This window comes from Hemiscyllium ocellatum, chromosome 4 (genome assembly GCF_020745735.1).
Source record: "Hemiscyllium ocellatum isolate sHemOce1 chromosome 4, sHemOce1.pat.X.cur, whole genome shotgun sequence".
In the NCBI taxonomy this organism is placed as follows: Eukaryota; Metazoa; Chordata; class Chondrichthyes; order Orectolobiformes; family Hemiscylliidae; genus Hemiscyllium; species Hemiscyllium ocellatum.
In genome coordinates, this window is record NC_083404.1 from 8,960,719 (window position 1) to 8,981,262 (window position 20,544).

The window sequence follows — 20,544 nt, forward strand, 5'->3', positions numbered from 1 at the left end:
CACATCAAAAGGGAAATCTAAATCTACATCACTGACTCCTGGAAAGGTGAGTTCAGCAGCCATAACTGAATGAATGAGGAAGATAACCCATTATCAACAGCTAGTGTGGATAATGCATTGGCTGCAGTCCAGTATCTAGAAAACCTGTGAATCATTCTATTTTTCCAAATTCATTTGTTACTTGGCAAAATAATTATAGATAGCACGCGTCTGTGTACGCGCACGTGCTAGTACTGAGCTACATAACAAACATCTCGCTTTTACACTGAGATTTTGTTGTGGCCAGTCAAGCAATGGGACAACGAAAAGAATGAGTCACCTTTCCTACTTTAGTTGTAGCACAGGAGTGAAGTAATTGTAATGTATAGATTTAACCATAGTTTAGGTAGTCTCTGGTTGGACTGTTTTGTGAGTAGGCATTTCACCTCACTCAATTTAATGATCTTAATCTCCTCAATACAACATTTGTCTTCAAAATACTGTTTCTTTAGAGAAAATAGTGATATGGTTGGAAATTAGAAATTAATAAATACATAAGAATTTGATCAATGCAATTAATCTGTTGAAGAAGCTTTAGTTTCTAATAACTAGGCTTTTTTAAATCACAAATATACATTTCAATTCTGGGGTGTTAAAAGTTCAGTTTTCATTGAATTTTTGTATACTTGATTGTACAAAGTCTCATCCTGTTCCCTTTATGGAAATATGTATCATAAACACTAACAGATAAGCACAATAAATAAAAGAAAAATATTTATAAGTAAGTATAAATAAGTATAAATAAATAAGTAAAATAAAAGAAAAATACTGCAGGCACTTGAAACCTAAAATAAGTAAAAGTGCTGGGAAAACACAAATGATCTGGCAACATCTTTTTACAAGAGTCACATTTTCAGTCATCCTTGAATTACTGATAACCATGAAATGATTGTTGATTGTAAAAAAAAACAGTAGTTCACTAATGTTGTTTGAAGGAGACAGCTGTCTTTACCTAGTCGGCCTACATGTGACTCCAGTCCCAGAGCAATGTGATTGACTTGTTACAGCCCTCTGAAATAGCCAAAAAATGAATCAAACTGGCAAACCTTCCTCATATCAACTCAGGCACTGGAAACGACGACAGCAAACTCAACTCTGTCGACCCTGCAAAGTCTTCCTCAAGACCATTGGATGCTAAGTTCCAAAGTTGGGAGAGCTGTCTCACAGATTAGTCAAGCAACATCGTGACATCGTCATATACATGGAACCATATCTTACAGACAGCTCCCCAGACAACATTATTGCTGGATATGTGTTGCTGGAAAAGCGCAGCAGGTCAGGCAGCATCCAAGGAACAGGAAATTCGACGTTTCGGGCATAAGCCCTTCATCAGGAATGAGGAATGATGAAGGGCTTATGCCCGAAATGTCGAATTTCCTGTTCCTTGGATGCTGCCTGACCTGCTGCGCTTTTCCAGCAACACATTTTCAGCTCTGATCTCCAGCATCTGCAGGCCTCACTTTCTCTTTATTGCTGGATATGTCTTGTTCCATCAGTGTGCAACAATCAGCAAATATTCAGCACCATATTCGACTCCTTGGATACTGAAGTTGTCCATGTCCATATAGAAAGGTATTTGGCTAATACTCAGAGTCTGTGGAGAGAAAGCAGAGTTAACCTTCAGAGTCCAGCCACTGTTCTTCATTGCATTCCTATTTTTGTCACCAATTAATTACCTTGTCCAAATTTGCATATAAATTTCATCACATGATTTTCCCATGCTCAGGCAGAGCTTTCCAGGCCTTGTCTGTGGGATAGTGATTGTTGTTGTGCCCTGCACAACTCAGCTCAAAAACAGGGGCAGACGGAGAAGGGGAGATGGACTAGCCATTTGTCTCCTCAGATGAGGAAGAAGGGGAGTGTGTACAAATACTGAGGAAAGTGGAGCTCAGAGATTATGATGAACCTGCAATATCTCTGTACAACATGTCCATGATTGAAACTACACCCCACAATTCACAAATAAATAAATTAATATCCAGGTCAAGGAAATTGACATTTGATTGTTTGGCTATGATATATATAGTTAGTTATTTTAGATTTGTAAGGCGAAAATTGAATCTTTTGCTTGCACATAAAGATCCAAAATAAATAAGCACTGGAGCCCCCACTTATCTCTAGTCAGTAATCTGAACAGAGCTATGTATATTGACTGACAAGGACTCTGTCCTCACACCCCCTAAGGCATAAGCGAGCATATGTGGAGAGCATATCTATAATGAATCATGCTGTCACATGATCAAGCAAGCTATTGGTGTATGTAAGCAATGATTCCCCTGTCTAGACCACTCTGGAAAAACCCAACCAGGGTTGCAGAGTTTTGTACCATGATTCACGGTCATTTCCTGCACCCTTCTACAACTTCGCCATATTGAGTCACAGCTCTCGCCACAGACATTAAGTGAACAGCTGAGAAGGGAGAAAGGGAGGAGGGAACTAACACTGTCCTTTCAGCCAACTGTCTGATGTCAGTTCATAAGATGATGGTTAAAAACCTTGGATTAAAAAGTGAGGTCTGCAGATGCTGGAGATCACAGCTGCAAATGTGTTGCTGGTCAAAGCACAGCAGGCCAGGCAGCATCTCAGGAATAGAGAATTCGACGTTTCGAGCATAAGCCCTTCATTCATCCTTATTCCTGATGAAGGGCTTATGCTCGAAACGTCGAATTCTCTATTCCTGAGATGCTGCCTGGCCTGCTGTGCTTTGACCAGCAACACATTTGCAGCAAAAACCTTGGATGCCCATCTCATGATTTTACCCCATGGACAGGACAAGAGGAGATGAGCATTGAGGCATGTGGCAATTTTTTGCTTTGAAGAAAAAAGGAAATGGTGGAATAGCCATTCTCTGAAGCTTCCTGAACACTTCTTGGCTTCCAGATTAACATGGCCAAACAGCAAACAGTGCATTAATCACCTGCACTTTCAACTGCTTAATGGGAAATGTTGCTGAACTGAGTAAGAAATGTTAAATCAGAATTGACTGGGTCTGATTCATCTTGAAGGCAGCTATTTTACATAATCCACTTGATTATGTTCTTGTGATATAATTGCAAATCAAAAGTAGGAAGAAAAAAACCCACCCAATTCCCAGTAAATCAAATTGCTAATGACAATTATGGAATAATAAAATGTAGGCTTTTCTCCAGAATTCAACAAAGCAGCCTGGCAGAAGCAGGAGTTACCTGTCATATTATCAGCAATCTTATTCTCTTGGCTCTATTAAACTGGTGCAGTATATGATGTACAAGACACAACGGAAAATTCCAGTGTCATTCTTCAATTACCCCGTGTGGCACAGATGTTGTCACAAATACATCTGCACATATTTTTCTCAATGCCTAAGCAACATCAAAAACCCTCAAGAAGTTTGACACCATCCAGGACAAAGCAGCCCACTCAATTGGTTCTACATCCACAAGTATCCATTCGCTCCATCACCAACACTCATTAGTAGCAGTCTGTACTATTACAAGATGAACTGCAGAAATTCATCTAAGATCCACAGAGAGCACCTTCCAAACCCATGACCACCTCCATCTGGAAGGACAAGGGCAGCAGATGCATGGGAATGCCACCCTCTTCAAGTTCCCCTCCAACCCCCTCACCATCCTGACCTGGAATGTATCGCTGTCCCTTCACTGTCACTGGGTCAAAATCCTGGAATTCTCTCCCTAATGGCATTTTAGGTCAACACAGAGCAGATGGACCACAACGGTTCAAGAAGGCAGCTCACCACCATCTTCTCAGGGACAACTAGGGATAGGCAATAAATGCTGACCCAGCCAGTGACGCCCACATAGAGTCATAGAGTCATAGAGATGTACAGCACGGAAACAAACCCTTCAGTCCAACCTGTCCATGCTGACCAGATATCCCAAACCAATCTAGTCCACCTGCCAGCACCCGACCCATATCCCTCCAAACCCTTCCTATTCATATACCCATCCAGATGCCCTTTAAAGGCAGTAATTGTACCAGCCTCCACCACATCCTCTGGCAGCTCATTCCATACACGTATCACCCTCTGCGTGAAAAGGTTGCCCCTTAGGTCTCTTTTATATCTTTCCCCTCTCACCCTAAACCTATGCCCTCTAGTTCTGGACTCCCCGACCCCAGGGAAAAGACTTTGTCTATTTACCCTATCCATGCCCCTCATAATTTTGTAAACCTCTATAAGGTCACCCCCTCAGCCTCCGACGCTCCAGGGAAAACAGCCCCAGCCTGTTCAGCCTCTCCCTATAGCTGAAATCCTCCAACTCTGGCAGCATCCTTGTAAATCTTTTCTGAACCCTTTCATGTTTCACAACATCTTTTCGATAGGAAGGTGACCAGAATTGCACGCAATATTCCAACAGTGGGCTAACCAATGTCCTTTATAGCTGCAACATGACCTCCCAACTCCTGTACTCAATACTCTGACCAATAAAGGAAAGCATACCAAACGCCTTCTTCACTATCCTATCTACCTGCGACTCCACTTTCAGGGAGCTATGAACCTGCACTCCAAGGTCTGTCCCACAAATGAATAAATTACAAAAAAAAATGAATAAAAGGCAATCCCGTTTATCTTTCGTTAAAAATGAAAGGTTAAAAATATTTGCTTTGATCAACAATAATTCTACAGCATCTGTAACATCATGGAACATTCCAGAATGCATTGCAGGAGCATTATAAAATGAAGTATGACACGTGAGGTGATATTAGGGCAGACGAATAGAAGGTTGGATATGGATGTAAGCTTTCAGAGATTGGATGGAAATGAGATATAGATGTGAAGTAATGTGAGCAGGGATTTGCAGAGCTTTGGACCTAAGTAACTGAAGGCATAAATGCTGATGATGGACCAATTAACATTGGGAATGCACAAGGTATGAGAATTAGAGTTTTGAATCTCAGAGGGTTGTGGGGTTGGAGGATGGTGGGTTTGGAATATATTACAGCAGTAAAGAGACACAAAGCCATGGAGGGATTTGAATACAATAATGATGATTTGAAAATCAAACCTTTGTTTAACTGGGAGTCACTGCAAGTCAATGAGCACAATGGGGATTGCTGCATGTTAGGGCAGCAGTGTTTGGATGGCCTTATGTTTATGAAGGGTACAACGAGTCAGACCAGACCAGGATGCATTTGAATAGTCAAGTCTTGAGGAATGAAGGCTTAAATGAGGGTTACAGCATCAGGTAAACAACACAGTATACCTTTCCCTTACACCAACCTGCCCTCGAAGTATACCTTGCTCATGAAACCACCTCATCTTCCCTTAGTCCAGTTTCCACCAAACTGCTAGACACCGAACCTCCCCTGCTAACTCTGATACTAGCCAATACTGTAACAGGCTCTCTCTCAAGCTTATTTCCCTCTCTCTCTTTTAAGTCTGTTGTCATCACTCATCACCTTAAAAATCAAGTCTTGACCTCTCTGTGCTTGCAAACTACCATTCCATAAGAATGCACTTATCAGGAGCAAGAATAGGCCATTCAACCCCTTGAAGATGTTCTGGAATTCACTGGGATCTTGGCTTATCTGACTGCAAACTCAAATCCATGTTCCTACCAACCCTGCTAACTTCCCTATTCCTTGCTTAACAAGAATATATCTACCTGTGCCTTAAAAATATTGAAGGACTCCTCCACCACCTCTTCATGGAGAGAGTGACAAAGACTGAGAGAAGAGAAAATTCACCTCATCTCCGTTTTAAATGGGGGGGTCTGATTTTTGAGCAGTGACCCCCCAGTTCTAGATTCTCTCACAGCAAGAAACACCTTCTGCAAATCTGCTCAGTCAAGAATCTTTCAGATTTTATATGTTTCAGTCTGGTTCTCTCTCACTGTTGTAAACTCCAGCAGATACAAGCTTAGCCTGTCCAACTGTTCCTTAAGAGACAATCTGGCCATCCTTGGTTTTAGTCTGGTAACCTTCTCTGAATTATCTCCAACACATTTGCATCCTTCTTTAATTAAACTGATTAACATTGTGCACAGTACTCCACATATGGCATGACCAGAGCACTGTATAATTTGTATTCAGTCTCCCTCAGAATAAATGCTAAAGTTCCCTTGGGTTTCCTAATTACTCACTGTACCTGCAACCCAACCTTCTGCTATTCATGCATGCAGACACCCAGTTACCTCTGCATCTCAGAGCTCCAAAATCTCCCATTATTCCTCCTCAATTTCCTCTCCAAAACTCATATGATGACACCCAAGTCAGCTCTTATTTTCCTGGAATTTCATGTTTGAATCTCTCCAAAAGTCACAAACAATGTCCTGTGTGACCATGACTGAGGCAACCTCTCCCCCTTCATCCTTTGACATGATTGATCACAGTGTTCTCCCCCAAAGCCTCTTCTCTGTCCAGCCAAGTGGCATTGCTGTCAAGTGCTTCCTTTCTTATCCATCTAATCACAGCCTGATAATCATTTGCAATGGCTTCTCTTCCTCTTTCTACATCATTATCTCTGGTGTTCCCCAGGGATCAATCTATGACCCAGCCCTTTTTTCATCTATATACTGTGCCTTGGCAATGTCATTCAAAGGCACAGTACTAGGTTTCACATGTAGATTAGATTAGTTACAATGTGGAAATAGGCCCTTCGGCCCAACAAGTTCACAGTGACCTGCCGAAGCGCAACCCACCCAAACCCATTCCCCTACATTTACCCCTTCACCTAACACTATGGGCAACTTAGCATGGTCAATTCACCTAACCTGCACATTTTTGGACTTTGGGAGGAATTCGGAGCACCCGGAGGAAGCCCATGCAGAGATGGGGAGATTGTGCTTTGGTAGCACCCAGCTATACCTCACCATCACCTCTCTGGACTTCTCCACTGTTGCTAAATTATCAGGCTGCTTAACTAATGCTTTGTATCGATGAGCAGAAATTTCTTCTAATTAAATATTGGGAAAATTGAAATTGTTCTTTTTGGTCTTCATTCAAAATTCCATTCCTTAATGTCTGCCTCTATCGCTCTCCTTGGTAACAGTCTGAGATTACAGCAGTAATTTTGCAACCTTGGTGTCCTGAAATGAGCTTCTGATCTCCTATTCATGCCATCTCTAAGGCCACCTATTTCTACCTCCATAACATCACTGCCTGTAACTATATTGGCTAGTTTCGGAGCTAGCAGGGAAAGTTGGGTGTCTAGCAGTTTAGTGGAAATTGGACTAAGGGAAGATGAGGTAGTTTCATGAGCAAAGAATACTCAGAGAGGACATGAGAAAGGATTGGATATAAACCGGAGAAACATTCAGGACTGGCAGGTTTGAGGGCAGGCTGGTGAGAGGGAGAAGTAGCTAATTGCGTTGTCTCAACCTTAGTAACAAAGAGGACCCTGAGCTCCTCACATTCATTGGTGGTGAGAGTTTAAGGGACAAAGGAGACTGATTTGAAAAGGCACTCTGCAGTCAAAGAAGTAATCTAAGTATTACCTTTACTTTCTAATATGATTCAGAATAGGATACCTGGGGTATACAACACAGAGACAAGGCCATTCAACCTGGCTAGAACATGGCAAGTTTATTCTTTACTCCAATCCCTTGCCTCTTTTCTCATCTAATTCTACCATTGTAACTGCCTTTTCTCTTCTCCTTCAAATGCATGATTAGCAATTCCTAAATATAGTGAGCAGTTTTAGCAGATGAAAGATATTTTGAATGTCGGCTCTTTGATATATTTGTGTATGTATATGAAGCAGTGAAACGTCTGCTATTGAACATGTGGTAAGGTTTTATACAATAGAACACATAGATAAACTTCAAAGAACAGGGATGTTTGAATTGTTTCGAAAATAATATTAAAAGGATTTTGGAAAAGTAGGAGCGTACCGCAATGTAAAGTCAACAGCATGGAATGAATGTAAAGTAGACCAGTGACCCATGCGATTGCTGAGATTTGTGTACAAGTTCTGCCATTTAGCTATATTGTTTGGATGGGACTGCAGCAAATAATGATAATGCACGGTTGGCTGAATTATTTCAGATTGTTGCAATGCTGCTTTCTCTCCTTCACTGACTTGATTCTAGAGTAAAGTTTCTCGCTGCAAGATCAGGCTATTGTCAGGCTTGCCATCAGTGTTTTACTGTCATTTAAAGGGATTGGGTTTCAGAGACTTTGTGAAGTGTTAGGAGATTGTCTCATAGCACGCCACACAAAAATACTGACATATCCTTGAAGACAAACACAACATTTTGTCAGGATTAATTTTGCAGCTTTATTTCCTACAGCGGCAGGAAGATAGTCTGTGTGGGGATGTCAGGTTTGAAAAGGTCAGTGCTGAATGGAGAATTGTCCACGCTTGAAGTTGTGTCTTCGTCTCTCACAACTGAACAACTTCATCCCAGGTATCACTGGCTCTCCTCCAGCTGAAAAAAATGATACTTCAGGCTTGGGCTGAATTAGAAAGCCTGGCAATGCTGTTCTGTTTTTTCACGTTGTCGCTGAGGTATGATAGCCTGACATTTGCAACCACATACCGAGAGGGTTTATTTAAAGTCATTGGTGCCAGTGTTTACTCAATGCAGTATGAATAACTGCAGCAGTTGAGTCAACAGTGTGTGCAAAGTTTGCTGTACATCATTAAATGCAGGCAGTGAGGCCCAGAGCACATAGCAACTGAACATTTTCATTTCCAGAAGCTTGGTTCATTCTTTTTTTTCAAGTAAGTGTTATTAAAGAATTTTATACTTTGTTTTCTCAGCATCCTGGAAACTTGTGATGATACGTGCAGGTTATTTTTACATTATTTTATAATGTGTTTCATTGTGGAGCTGACTGAAATGTAAATTTTTGCATTTTTTAATAAATGCTAATCTATCCTACGTTGTTACAATATTGTTCTATCAATAGGGAAAGTGGTGTACAGGTATGATTACTTTCAACTACCGTCACACCCCATTAAAAAAATTCTTTAACGCTTTGAAGTGTTTTCTTTTGCACTGCACTATTCATCGACACTGCTGATGTTAGACAGAGTTTAGCATCCATTCCCTGTTAGGAGATGCTATGTTGTTTTTTTTCTCTCAAAATGTTTCATCAATTTTTATCCTTTATTTTATGAATTTAAAGACTTTTAAAACATGACTCTGCTTTTGAAATGATTGCTGTGTTCATTACTCAGTACACTGTATAAAAGCCACCAGCATCAAATACTTATCCATTAAGTGCAAAGCAGTCTGCTTGACCACTGAAGCTTGTAGAATGGGCAGTGATCACACCAGCAAAAGCTGCTGCGTGCAGTGCTGCTTAGTAATGCAGCGATAATCATAACATCTTCCAGATTGTCTGAGTCTTTACACACCTCTTCCTGTAAAGCCTCCAAGGGTTGAAGTTTCATCAAAAAGAGCTAAAGGTAATGGAGTATCTTTGAAACTGGAGAGGTTTTTTGTCTGCTGTTTGAATGAATCAGTGCATCTCTTTTAGTAATGGACTCTGCCTCACCCACAAGTATACTTGCATCCTTTTTTAAAATTTTTATGAATGATATCTTTAATATAAGCTGTGTGTCTTTTTGTTTCTTTTATTGAAGTAGCTTTGATCTCTTAGCATTGGCTGCTGTAACAGCAGCTATTAATTCGAGAGCACAAGGGCAAAATCCCAGGTGTGAGAACCCGGTCTTCAGATGAACCTCATTAAATGTTCATTTAGACCATTTGATGGTGAAATTCATGTGCCATCTCCTAATTGCTATGCTTGCAAATGTTAAATTATAATGGACTTTTGCCCTTTGAACGGAAATGGTATAAATGTGCCTGCTTGTCTTAAATGCCTTTGTTAAATAGCCTTTTAGTAAGTCGCTAATCACTTTGAACTATACACTCATTCAGTTTTCAATCCAAGTGAATTCTTACATGTGTAAAGCTGCTAGCGTGACAGCTGAATGCAGGAAATGTCAAAGTAGAGTAAGTTACCTTTGGTCTGAGGTCCAATCAATCAATTCTGTAGCAGATGGAGTTGGATGGATTTGTGGCTAAATCACCCCTTCCCCCTCCTGTGGTTGGAACTAAGGGATTTTTGAACAGTGGGGGCTGATTATTGCGCAAGTATAAATGCAAGTGAGCGCAAAGCCTGCATGCACCTTCAAATGACAGGAGCTCAGCAAAAGTTCATGGTGCTGTGAGCTCACATTGACTGGTCGTGGCTGGTTGATGTACAATTAGAGGTTTCAGTAACAAGGAAAGAGACGATTTCTAACACTCAATGTGTTTCTTGTAAGAAAGGTAGTTTGAGAACGTTCGTCACTGCGTGCTAGGACTGGAGCCATGAGGCAAGTGAAAGGGATTAATATTGTGCAGGTGCAAAGCCAGGGTTTGAACACTTTGAATATCAAAAACCTATTGAAGGTTTCAGTTGACAGTTCATGAAATATTTCATTCTAAGATCATAGGCATGGATATTGTTTCAGAAAAATTCTACAGTTTTGAGATGTTTGGAAAGAAAAAAGAGAATTATATGGTGAAATTCTTTGCTTGATTAATCTAAAACATACATAACCTTGATTCCTGGCTTTATTTTGATCTTAGTAATAACAAAATTCTTTGATAAAGTCTGCACTGTTCACTGTTGCATTTCAGTGTCACTATAACTTGGTAATGATTTTCTATAAAAGGAATTTTACATGTATACTCCTGTTCATTGTTAATTATGATAATTTAGTTTGTTTATATGGATTTCATATCAAAGCTGATCTTAATTAACTTTTTACTTTCACGAGCACCTTGTTTGTGATCAATAACGTTTGAAACTCCAGAAAATGTCTTCATTTTAGCATTCTTTAACCTTTTTGTATAGCTTATAAGTTTAATTATATTGAAGCTGATTCTATTCATTCGTTCCACGTTAATTACAGATAATCTGATAAGAAGTGGCAAAACCAAAGATACTCTGTTTCCTTCTTGTGGTCTCAAGCAAGCTGACATGAAAGTCTCACCACTTATTCTGCTTTTGGCCATTCTAACTGCTGAATTGATTGGAGTCCTTGGTACAAACTTAAAGCCACAGCGTTTTAAAGGACGTGTACAGCGTGACCGAAGAAACATCAGGCCCAACATTATTCTCATCATCACAGACGATCAGGATGTGGAGCTTGGTAAGGATGTTTCAATTTTATCATTTGCTAATTGTCTCTCCTTTCATCTCCTGAAGACATGATGTGGAGGTGCCGGTGTTGGACTCGGGTGGACAATGTCAGAAGTCACATGATGTCAGGTTATAGTCCAACAGGCTTATTTAAGATCACAAACTTTCTGAGCGCTGCTCTTTCATCAGGTGAAGGAATTGTGTGACTTCTGACTTTCTGCGGAAGCCAGGCATAGGTATGGGTAGGGGCCTGCTTAAATGAATGTGTGAATGTGGTATTACAAACTATTGGGGTTACGACCAGTCTAATCCCATCAGTTCTATCAGGGGTCACTAGAAAACAGTCAGGAGCAGAAACTCTCATTTATGTTCTCTAACCCAGGGGCATTGAGGCTAATGCTAGCATTCCAACTGTAATTGTTTGACATAAGAAAATATAGCACAAGGCAGAACTGAACCTACCATCTACAATTGTGTATGCCATATTTATTCATTGGCTAGATTCTCTGGGGCAATTTTGGCCTGTGCCCCAATGCAAATAGGTGATAGTGAATATCTAAATGGATTTTTATTTCTGTTAAAGTCAACCAAGGTCTGGAGTGATGTGAAGTATGTTGCTGATGCATCATGGTCCATTTTACACCATCACACGTCACAAAGTTACCCACTGAGAGTCATCAGGGAGCTCAGAAGAAATGTAGGGCTCAGTTTGACTGCTAAAGAATGAAAGTTGGATGGACTGTAAATGGGTGTTTCACCCAGACTTGCCAATCCCTGTCATGGGAGTTAAAATATACCTCTTAATTTTCAGTTTCTAAGTTTTCAATTTGATTCGTAAATAGAAACTGACTCACCTCCCGATACATTGGGTAGCAAAACAGGGAGATGAAAACAGATCCAATCAGGTTATAATCATATTCTCACATTCTTCATATTTTCTGCTTGAGGTAATTGCAAGGTCCTCTGAAGTGTGGACCCATCGAGCTTGCCATTGATCCATCCACAAGTGAATTTATAGTATTAAAGTACAACACTCTGTCTCTGACACTGGGCTCCTTATATTGATATTTTCATCCCCGGCAGCACTGGGAATTTGATGCTTTCCTCCTGACACTGCAAAGCTGTCAGCACTGATTCACTCTGTAAAAGATTGATGGTTTTTTTCCCATATGTTGATATATAAAGACGAATTGCTGCTAAAGTAATAGCTCGTGCATCTGAGGGTATACATCTGGACAGTTCAAATATCTGAATGAGTCACACAACCTCTTAATGTGCATGCGGATGTTTAACAGCTTGTAAAGCACTGATTGATAAATACTGGAGGATGCTTCACATTGTGGTTAAGTGTAGCACCTGAGAGCAAGAGCTGCTCTGAGATGCATTTCAGATGTGTATACAACTCCAAGCTGGGCTCGGCCTTGCACCATCCCTACCTAGTCTTTGCTGTTTCTTGTTTCCCATCAATTTATAGTGTCCATTCCTATCTCCTGAATATTTCTGTAATTGTGTACTTATTTATCTACCTAAGGTTTTTAAGATTTTTTTCTTGTCTTGCAATGATCAGGATAGAATCACAAGAGTACCAAATTTCAAAAGGAACACCTATTTCTTGCAGTGCGGATATCCTGGGGACTATCGAACCAGGAAACTGTCTCAGGATAAGGGACAGACCATTTAGGATTGAGATGAGGAAGGATTTCTTCACTCAAAGGCTAGTGAACATGTGGAATTGTCTACCACAGAAGGCTGTGGAGGCCAAGTTACTGAATATATTTTAAGAAAGAGATTTTTTTGAAATTTTAAAGGCATCTGGAGGTATTGGGAGACAGTGAGAAAATGGCATTGAGATAAGGGATCAACTATTGTCAAATTGAAAGGTGGATCATGCTGTAAGGGCTGAATGGCCAACTCCTGTCCCTAGTTTATATTGCATAAAAAGAGAGTGGGTCGATTGTTTGGTAAATGAATAGGTGAGGCTTCGCCATGGAATGGTTGTTTCCCAGTTGTCCGAATGAAAAAGTGGACAATTCCTGAACATTTACTTTAATATTGCCTTGCTTATGAATACATTGCAACTTCTTGTAAGTGACCCACATTGTAAATCTGGCTGATAATCTTAAGTAAGTTGATGCTGTCATTCATTGCACCATTGGGAATGTTTAGTAAGTGTTGTGCAACTGTGATATGATGTCTAATGTTGGACACTATGTGCTGATTTAAATTGACGCATAAGCTGAGAAGTGCCTTCTCCGTAGCAATATGTCAGCCAGTCAGAGTCCATTTGCCAATCAATCAGCACCCTTTTGCTCATTGAGTGTAAATATTAGTTCCCCTTCAAATTTGGTATTCAATTCTGTCGTGATGCACACAAGATGAAAAGTTTCAATAGCATGTCTGTTTCAGTTCTGTTCTGACAAGTGATTACGTCTCTAAGTATCTATATGAATATAGGTGAATTGGATACAAAGGGAAGTTTAACAAATTTTCCACTCAGTTAAGGATTCTGCACACAAAAAATGCACGTCATATGCTGAAGCCAGTTATGTACATGGTTTTCTCGGTGAATAGACCCTTCGCGCTGTGTGTAAACTGAAAATCATATGTGACCAAATGACCCCCACACTGGAATTCTTGACGTGTGTTTCCTGCATAAAATCCACTTTTAATTCTCTCTGCCTATCCCACCACTTGTGAGAGTGAAAATGTGACTTAATCTACGATCATAAGATCAAAACAATAGAAAAAACCATTAGGTCCATCTGAACCTGTCCATCCAAACTATAGGCCCATCTTACAACAAAAGTTATGTCAAAGCACATAAGAAGTCTGAAGGTTCTAACAAGTACCTTGCCTTAAACTTATCTTTATAGAAATATTTCAAGTTGAGATTAGTTATCAGTAAAACTGAAGGATGAGCCAGTTGACATCTGAGCAGATACAAGTAATATGATTTGACACAAACCACAACTCCTTTTAATTTTCCCACCATAGAACCATAGAATCAAGTTGTACAGAGGGGGCCCTTCGGCCCATTTAATCTGTACAGCCAAATATAGACTGCAGGTACAACCTAATTAGTTCTACTTTCCTACACGACCCATTGTCCATAACATCCCATTGTTGACCACCTCTACATCATGCTGTCGCATAACTTTATCGTTAACTGTCCAAAGAAACACTATGTATTTTCAGAAGTGATTCTTTGTTCTGTGCTTTACCCATTTGAAAGCAGTCTCCTAATGCTTCTATAAGGGTGCTGTCACAGACTGTTCCAGCAATGGCCCAGGAAATAGCTGTAGAGCTGGCAGGAGCAAGAATACCTCTCTCTTGTAGATGCACATTTTAGACTGTGACCTGCAACTTGTCTCATTCATTGAACTGCTGCATTTTTGACTGTCTACTTTGAAAAGTTGCCTGGGTAGGTTAAGGGATCAACTAGCACGCTCCTGCTTCCATCCCATTTTGCCAATCCCTTTCACCTCCATCCTTTTCTTAGTCAATGACATTCATTAAAGCAGGCATGTCAATCATTATTTTATTACCTATGTGCAGTGACCTACACCATCTATGTAGAGTTTTATCCAGCCACTTCTAGATTATGCAATCTAGTTTCTTGGCTGTTTTTTCAGATTCAATTGCATGTGCATTCCAAGTTGGTGACATCTGCAAACTTGACAGGCTTACATTGATTTTCTGAATTCAAATAATTAATGCCAATTAGAACCAGTGGGGATCCCAGCATCAATCCCTGAAACACTCCATTCAATATTCCCTCACTCTGCCGCACATTAATTATACTGTTGTATAACCTTTTGCCATGTTGTTAATCTCTTTTCAGCTTTTTTATTGGGAATCTCCAACATCTTTAAGCTTAGGAGGTTTTTTTTTGTTGAAATGCTGTTTGGAACTAGAGCACACAGCAAGGTGTTCCACTGTTGCAGTCAGGAGATCACTTTCTCAAAAGAGTCAGGTGGGATGTTAAGGCAGAATATAGCCTTCTGATTCTATATTTATTATTTTTTCCTAGATTGTCATCATTTGGAAGCCCCCAGCTTTATTGCCAACAATCTGTTTTAATGCTCTAGCCATTTCTACTAAAAACCAAACAAAATTGATTGGGCCTGTTTTGGAACTGAAGTAACTGCACAGAGGCCAGTGAGGTCACACTTTATTTACATGTGCACAGCATGTGGGCCGTAACCAGTTAGCTCAGAGCTAGTCCCTGGAATGAGGAGACTCTCCGAATCTCCTGTTTATAACAGTCAGCCAGGGATCCCTGATTGGCACCAGTTTAATAATCCCAATCAGGGATCTCATTGTCAATGAGTTCCACTTGGCCCTGATTTGAATTATTATTGAACTATTGAAAATAGTTATTGTATTAACATGTTTCCTACATATTAGGTCACGTTATTAATTTATTTAAACTTTCTCACACTGGTGCTTATTAATGTAAAAAAAAAATAAAAATTAGTTCGTCCACAAGCAATACCATCTCTTTTATTTTAATTCAAGATTTCTCTGAGCAGCCTGATGATCTAGTTGTGAAGTGGCCCAAATGTATCTGGATTGAATTAATTTCCTATGAAACTTAGACATACAGTAGATTCAGTGGCTGGTGCAGCATAGCCTAACCTCAGAGATTGAGATACGATAATGTAGTTTGGAGCTCTCAGTGCAAGTTGCTATTGATTGTCCACTGTTGATTGGGTAAGATTGCTTATTTAGTGGCCCATCATGTCATGGATTCAGACCTGCCACCAAAAATTTGAGCACATGTCCAGACTTTTCAATAGCAGCAAATCTGCCTCTGATTCCTGAAGACATAATGACTGGACTGTGATGAACAAAGTGAGCAACTGGATACATCGGGGTGAAAGTCATTCAGTCCACTGAGTCCACACAGACTCTCCAAAGAGCAACCCAACCAGACACACCCCATCCCTGTAACCCTGCATTTTCCATGGTTAACCCACCTGCCCGTACATCCTTGGATACGACAGACAATTTACTATGACTGATCCACCCAAACTGCTGTGGGAGGAAACCCAGACAGACAAGGGAGAAGATGCAAATTCCACACAGACAATCCCCTGAGGGTGTAATCAAACCTGGATTCCTGATGCTGTGAGGCAGCTGTGCTAACCACTGAGCCAACATGTCACCCTATGGCATGGTGCCATAAGCAGTAGATTAATAAAACACAGAGCAGAACTTCACCAGAAATCAGTTAAGTGTCAGTTTTGACAAGCTTCATGGAAGGTTTCTCTTTGTGAGGCCTGGTGAGTTTTAGCATGCTTTCTTCTTAAACTCACCTCATTAATTGTGCACAACACTTCTGTGGTGCTCCACTTTCACGTTTTCCCATTTGACAAAGACAGAAGTACAGGCCGCACCCAGGACTGCCCAGAATTCCTGGTGCTCGCATCACTTTTCGAGCCTAGCTCGTGCCCCTGGCCAAGTGCTGGCAGTCTGCCAGATGCCCCAAACATGGCAGACCAAGGGCAATGGCTTTGCCAATGGAAATCTGCAGGCTCTGGTGGGCAAGGATGGGTGACATCACTGCTCTGAGATGTTGGTACCTGGCGAGCAAGGCGGAGGACCAGAGATGTAAACAATGAGCTGGAGTTGTCAGGTTACCCTGACTTTCATGTTGGTAACTGTCGCTGTCCAGCTCTGTCCAATATGTGGGAGAATGGAAAGCTGAGTGTCAATAAAGTGCGATGGTGTAGAAAGGGAGATGTTGATTCATACAAAAGCATGAAAATAAGCCTCTTGCTGCTCATTGGCAAGTACCTTGACTTGACATTTCACATTTTGTTGGAAATTTGGACCTTTTGCTTGAAATCAGGCATCGCCTACTGCCAATCTCACTCAATTTTCCCAATTTTCTCGCCAGTGGCTTGGATATCTTGTCCATAGAAGTAGGAGCAGAAGTAGGCTACTCAGCCCATTGAACTTGCTGCTCCATTCATATGATTGTGACAGATCGTAGCACAACATGATACACCCCCCTCTCTCTGTCCCCACCATATTTGAAGTCTGTGTCAAGAAATCAAGCTACTTTTTTCTTAAATATATTCAGTGACTTGACCTTTTTAATCTCATGTGTGGGAATGTACCGCGTATCCGTTGACTTGGCCTCCTTAATCTCATGTGTGGGAGTATACTGCATATTCAGTGACTTGGCCTCTTTAGTCTCATGTGTGGGAGTATACCACATATCCAGTGACTTAGCCTCCTGAGTCTCATGTGTGGGAATGTACCGCATATCCACTAACTTGGCCTCTTTAGTCTCATGTGTGGGGGTATATCGCATATCCACTGACTTGGCCTCCTTAGTCTCATGTGCGGGAGTATACCGCATACCCACTGACTTGGCCTCCTTAGTCTCATGTGTGGGAATGTACCGCATATTCACGCCCTGCCAAATGAAGAAGTGTTGCCTTTTCTCAGTCGAAAATGACCCATCCCATATACTGAAACCTTAATCCCTGGTTCAAGTTTCCCCAAACATGGGAAACATCCTCCTTGCATCCAGTCTGTCTACCCCTGCCAAAGTTTATACGCTTCAATAAGATCCCCTTTCATTCTCCTTAACCCGAGTGAATATAGTCCCAGTAGAACCAATCTCTCCTTATACAATGATCTTGCCATCTCAGGAACCAATCTAGTGAACCTTCACTGGACCTTCGCTGTATGATAAATATATCTTTTCTTTGGTAAGGAGACCAAAATGTCACTCAATATGCCAGGTGCTGTAATCTTTTTGTTATCATTATTATGAGTGCTTTTAACATTAGGATATTATCTATATTTATTCTTACAACATTGGAGAGAAAGATATGACCCCAAACCTCTAAAGCAATTTCAATAAGATTGGATCAATAAGAGGGTCCAAACACACCCTCTGAAGAGCAACCCACCCAGACCCATTCCCCTACACCTAACACTACGGGCAATTTAGCCAATTCACCTAACCTGCACATCTTTGGACTGTGGGAGGAAACCAGAGCACCTGGAGGAAATGGAGACCATTTGACACTTGTGTCAATTTTGGATCGCAACAGGAACAATTTAATTCCTCTCATTCCTGTGCCCTTACGCCATACACCTGCAGATTTCTATTTCCCTTCAAACCCTTCTCTAATTCCCTTTTGAAAAGCCTGACTAAATATTCGTCCACCATCTTTTCAGGCAATGGATTCTCGATCATAACCACATGTTGTATTAAGAAGTGTTTTTTCTACATGCTGTCTTTAATTCTTTTGCCAATCACTTTAAATCTGTATTTTCTACTTGTTGACTCTTCCACCATTGTCGACGCTCTATGTATTGTGTTCAGACCCCATGTCATTTGAACAATTTTAACAAATCTCGCCTCATCCTTCTTTCAGAAGATAAAATTATCAGCTTCTCCAATATATCCAGGTAATTGAAGACCTTCACCATTGAAACCATTTTTGTAAATCTTCTCAGCACCCTCTCTGAAATGCCATGTCCAGAATTGGATACAATACTGTGTTGAAATCAAATAGGTAAAAACAAGGGCTGCAGATGCTGGAAACCAGATCTCCACCCTGCAGATACTCTGCTTCTATTCCTGATGAAGGGCTTTTGCCTGAAACGTCGATTTTCCTGTTCCTCGGATGCTGCCTGAACTGCTGTGCTTTTCCAGCACCACTCTCATCTACAATACTGGGTTGAAGCCAATCCATTGTTTTATAGTCCTAATGGCCTATAGGCAGTCATAGACATACAGTGTGGCAAAAGACCAAGTTTGCCAAACTAAACTAGTCCCACTTGCCTGCGTTTGGCCTGTATTCCTCTAAACCCTTCCTATTCAGGTATTTATTCAAATTACTTTTAAATGTTGTAACTGTACTTGCATCCACCACTTCCTATAGCAATTCATTCCACACACACAAAACCCTCTGTGTGAAAAAGTTGCCCTTCAGGTCCCTTTTAAATCTTTCTTCTCTCACCTTGAAAATATGCAACTTAACTTTGAACTCACCCACACCTGGGAAAAGATCTTTGTTATTCAACTTATCTGTGCCTTCATGATTTTATAAACCTTTATAAGCCCAATGCTCCAGTGAATAAAGTCCCAGTCTATCCAGCCTCTCCTAATAATGCAAACCCCCCAGTCCAGGTGACATCCTGGTAAATCCATCTGCCTTTTTTACAACATTCCTAATCTGATTTGGCTCTTTCTGCATATTCTCCCAGGTCTTCTGTTCCTGCACCCCCTTAAAATTGTATACATTAATACTATATTGTCTGTTTGTATACTTTCTATGAAGTATGCCACTTTGCACTTCCCTGCATTGAATTTCATCTGTCACATGTTCCATGTTTTGTCACCTTCAAACTTTAAACTTTGACCTGTACATCTGAGTCTTACATTGAGAGAAAGCACTAGTCCTGGTAACGTTCACTTGGGAACACTACTATATACCTGCCTCCAGTTGAAAAAGCAATTGTTTCGCCTTATTCTCAGTTTCCTTTTACTTAACCAATCTTATAGCCATAATGTCATGGTCTTTACTAGCATTTACACTTTGCTGGTAAGCCAGTTACATAATACTTTATCAAATGCCCTTTGGAACACCATATGCATTATGTCGATGGTATGCCCCTCATTAGCCTTGTCTGTTACCTCATCCAAAATCTGAATTAAGTAAGTCAAATACGTTTTCTTCTTCACAAATCCACTTTGTGAGTAACTGTTGGTTTTGACCTATATTATTGTTTTAGAAAGCTTTCCCACCACCATGGTTAAACTGACTGCCCTGTAGTTGTCGTGTTTATTGTGTAACATTGAAATTCTGCAACCTCTGACGCTACCCTGGAATCTAAGGAAGATTGTGAAACTGTCTGTTGTGCTACAAACACCTTTAAACACTTGCCAGTTTACTTTCCCAGGTACAGTCAACGTCTTGGAACACCTGCTGCACAATTTCCAAGTATGGCATTTTTTAAAATCACTTATTTTACACAATCAGTGTAAAAACTTGCATATTGGAAAACATTATACATAGGAGCTGAAAATGTGTTGCTGGAAAAGCGCAGCAGGTCAGGCAGCATCCAAGGAACAGGAAATTCGACGTTTCGGGCATAAGCCTTTCATCAGGAATGAGGAAAGTATGTCCAGCAGGCTAAGATAAAAGATAGGGAGGAGGGACTTGGGGGAGGGGCGATGGAGTCTGTGCAGAGGAGATGACCTGGGGGGTGCAGTGAGAGAGGGACTCACTGATATCCTTATAGAGGGAGGAAGAGAGCTTCTTCAAGGAAGGCATCCTTGCAAGAGTATTCGCAGGAGGTTAAAATCTTCAAGGAGGAAGTGAGGTCTGCAAATGCTGGAGTATCAGAGCTGAAAATATGTTGCTGGAAAAGCGCAGCAGATCAGGCAGCATC

General features: G+C 40.7%; 1 protein-coding gene across 7 annotated transcripts in view; it reads left to right on the top strand.

Moving 5' to 3' along the window:
• The window catches only part of sulf1 (sulfatase 1), a 390,572-nt gene that overhangs the window by 244,002 nt on the left and 126,026 nt on the right, over nucleotides 1-20,544 (top strand). For all 7 annotated transcript variants that reach the window (XM_060822708.1, XM_060822711.1, XM_060822709.1 and 4 more), the window contains one exon: nucleotides 10,892-11,131. In XM_060822708.1, coding sequence (XP_060678691.1) covers nucleotides 10,960-11,131 — 172 coding nt within the window. In that variant the 5' untranslated portion in view covers nucleotides 10,892-10,959. The remainder of the gene's footprint in view (nucleotides 1-10,891; nucleotides 11,132-20,544) is intronic.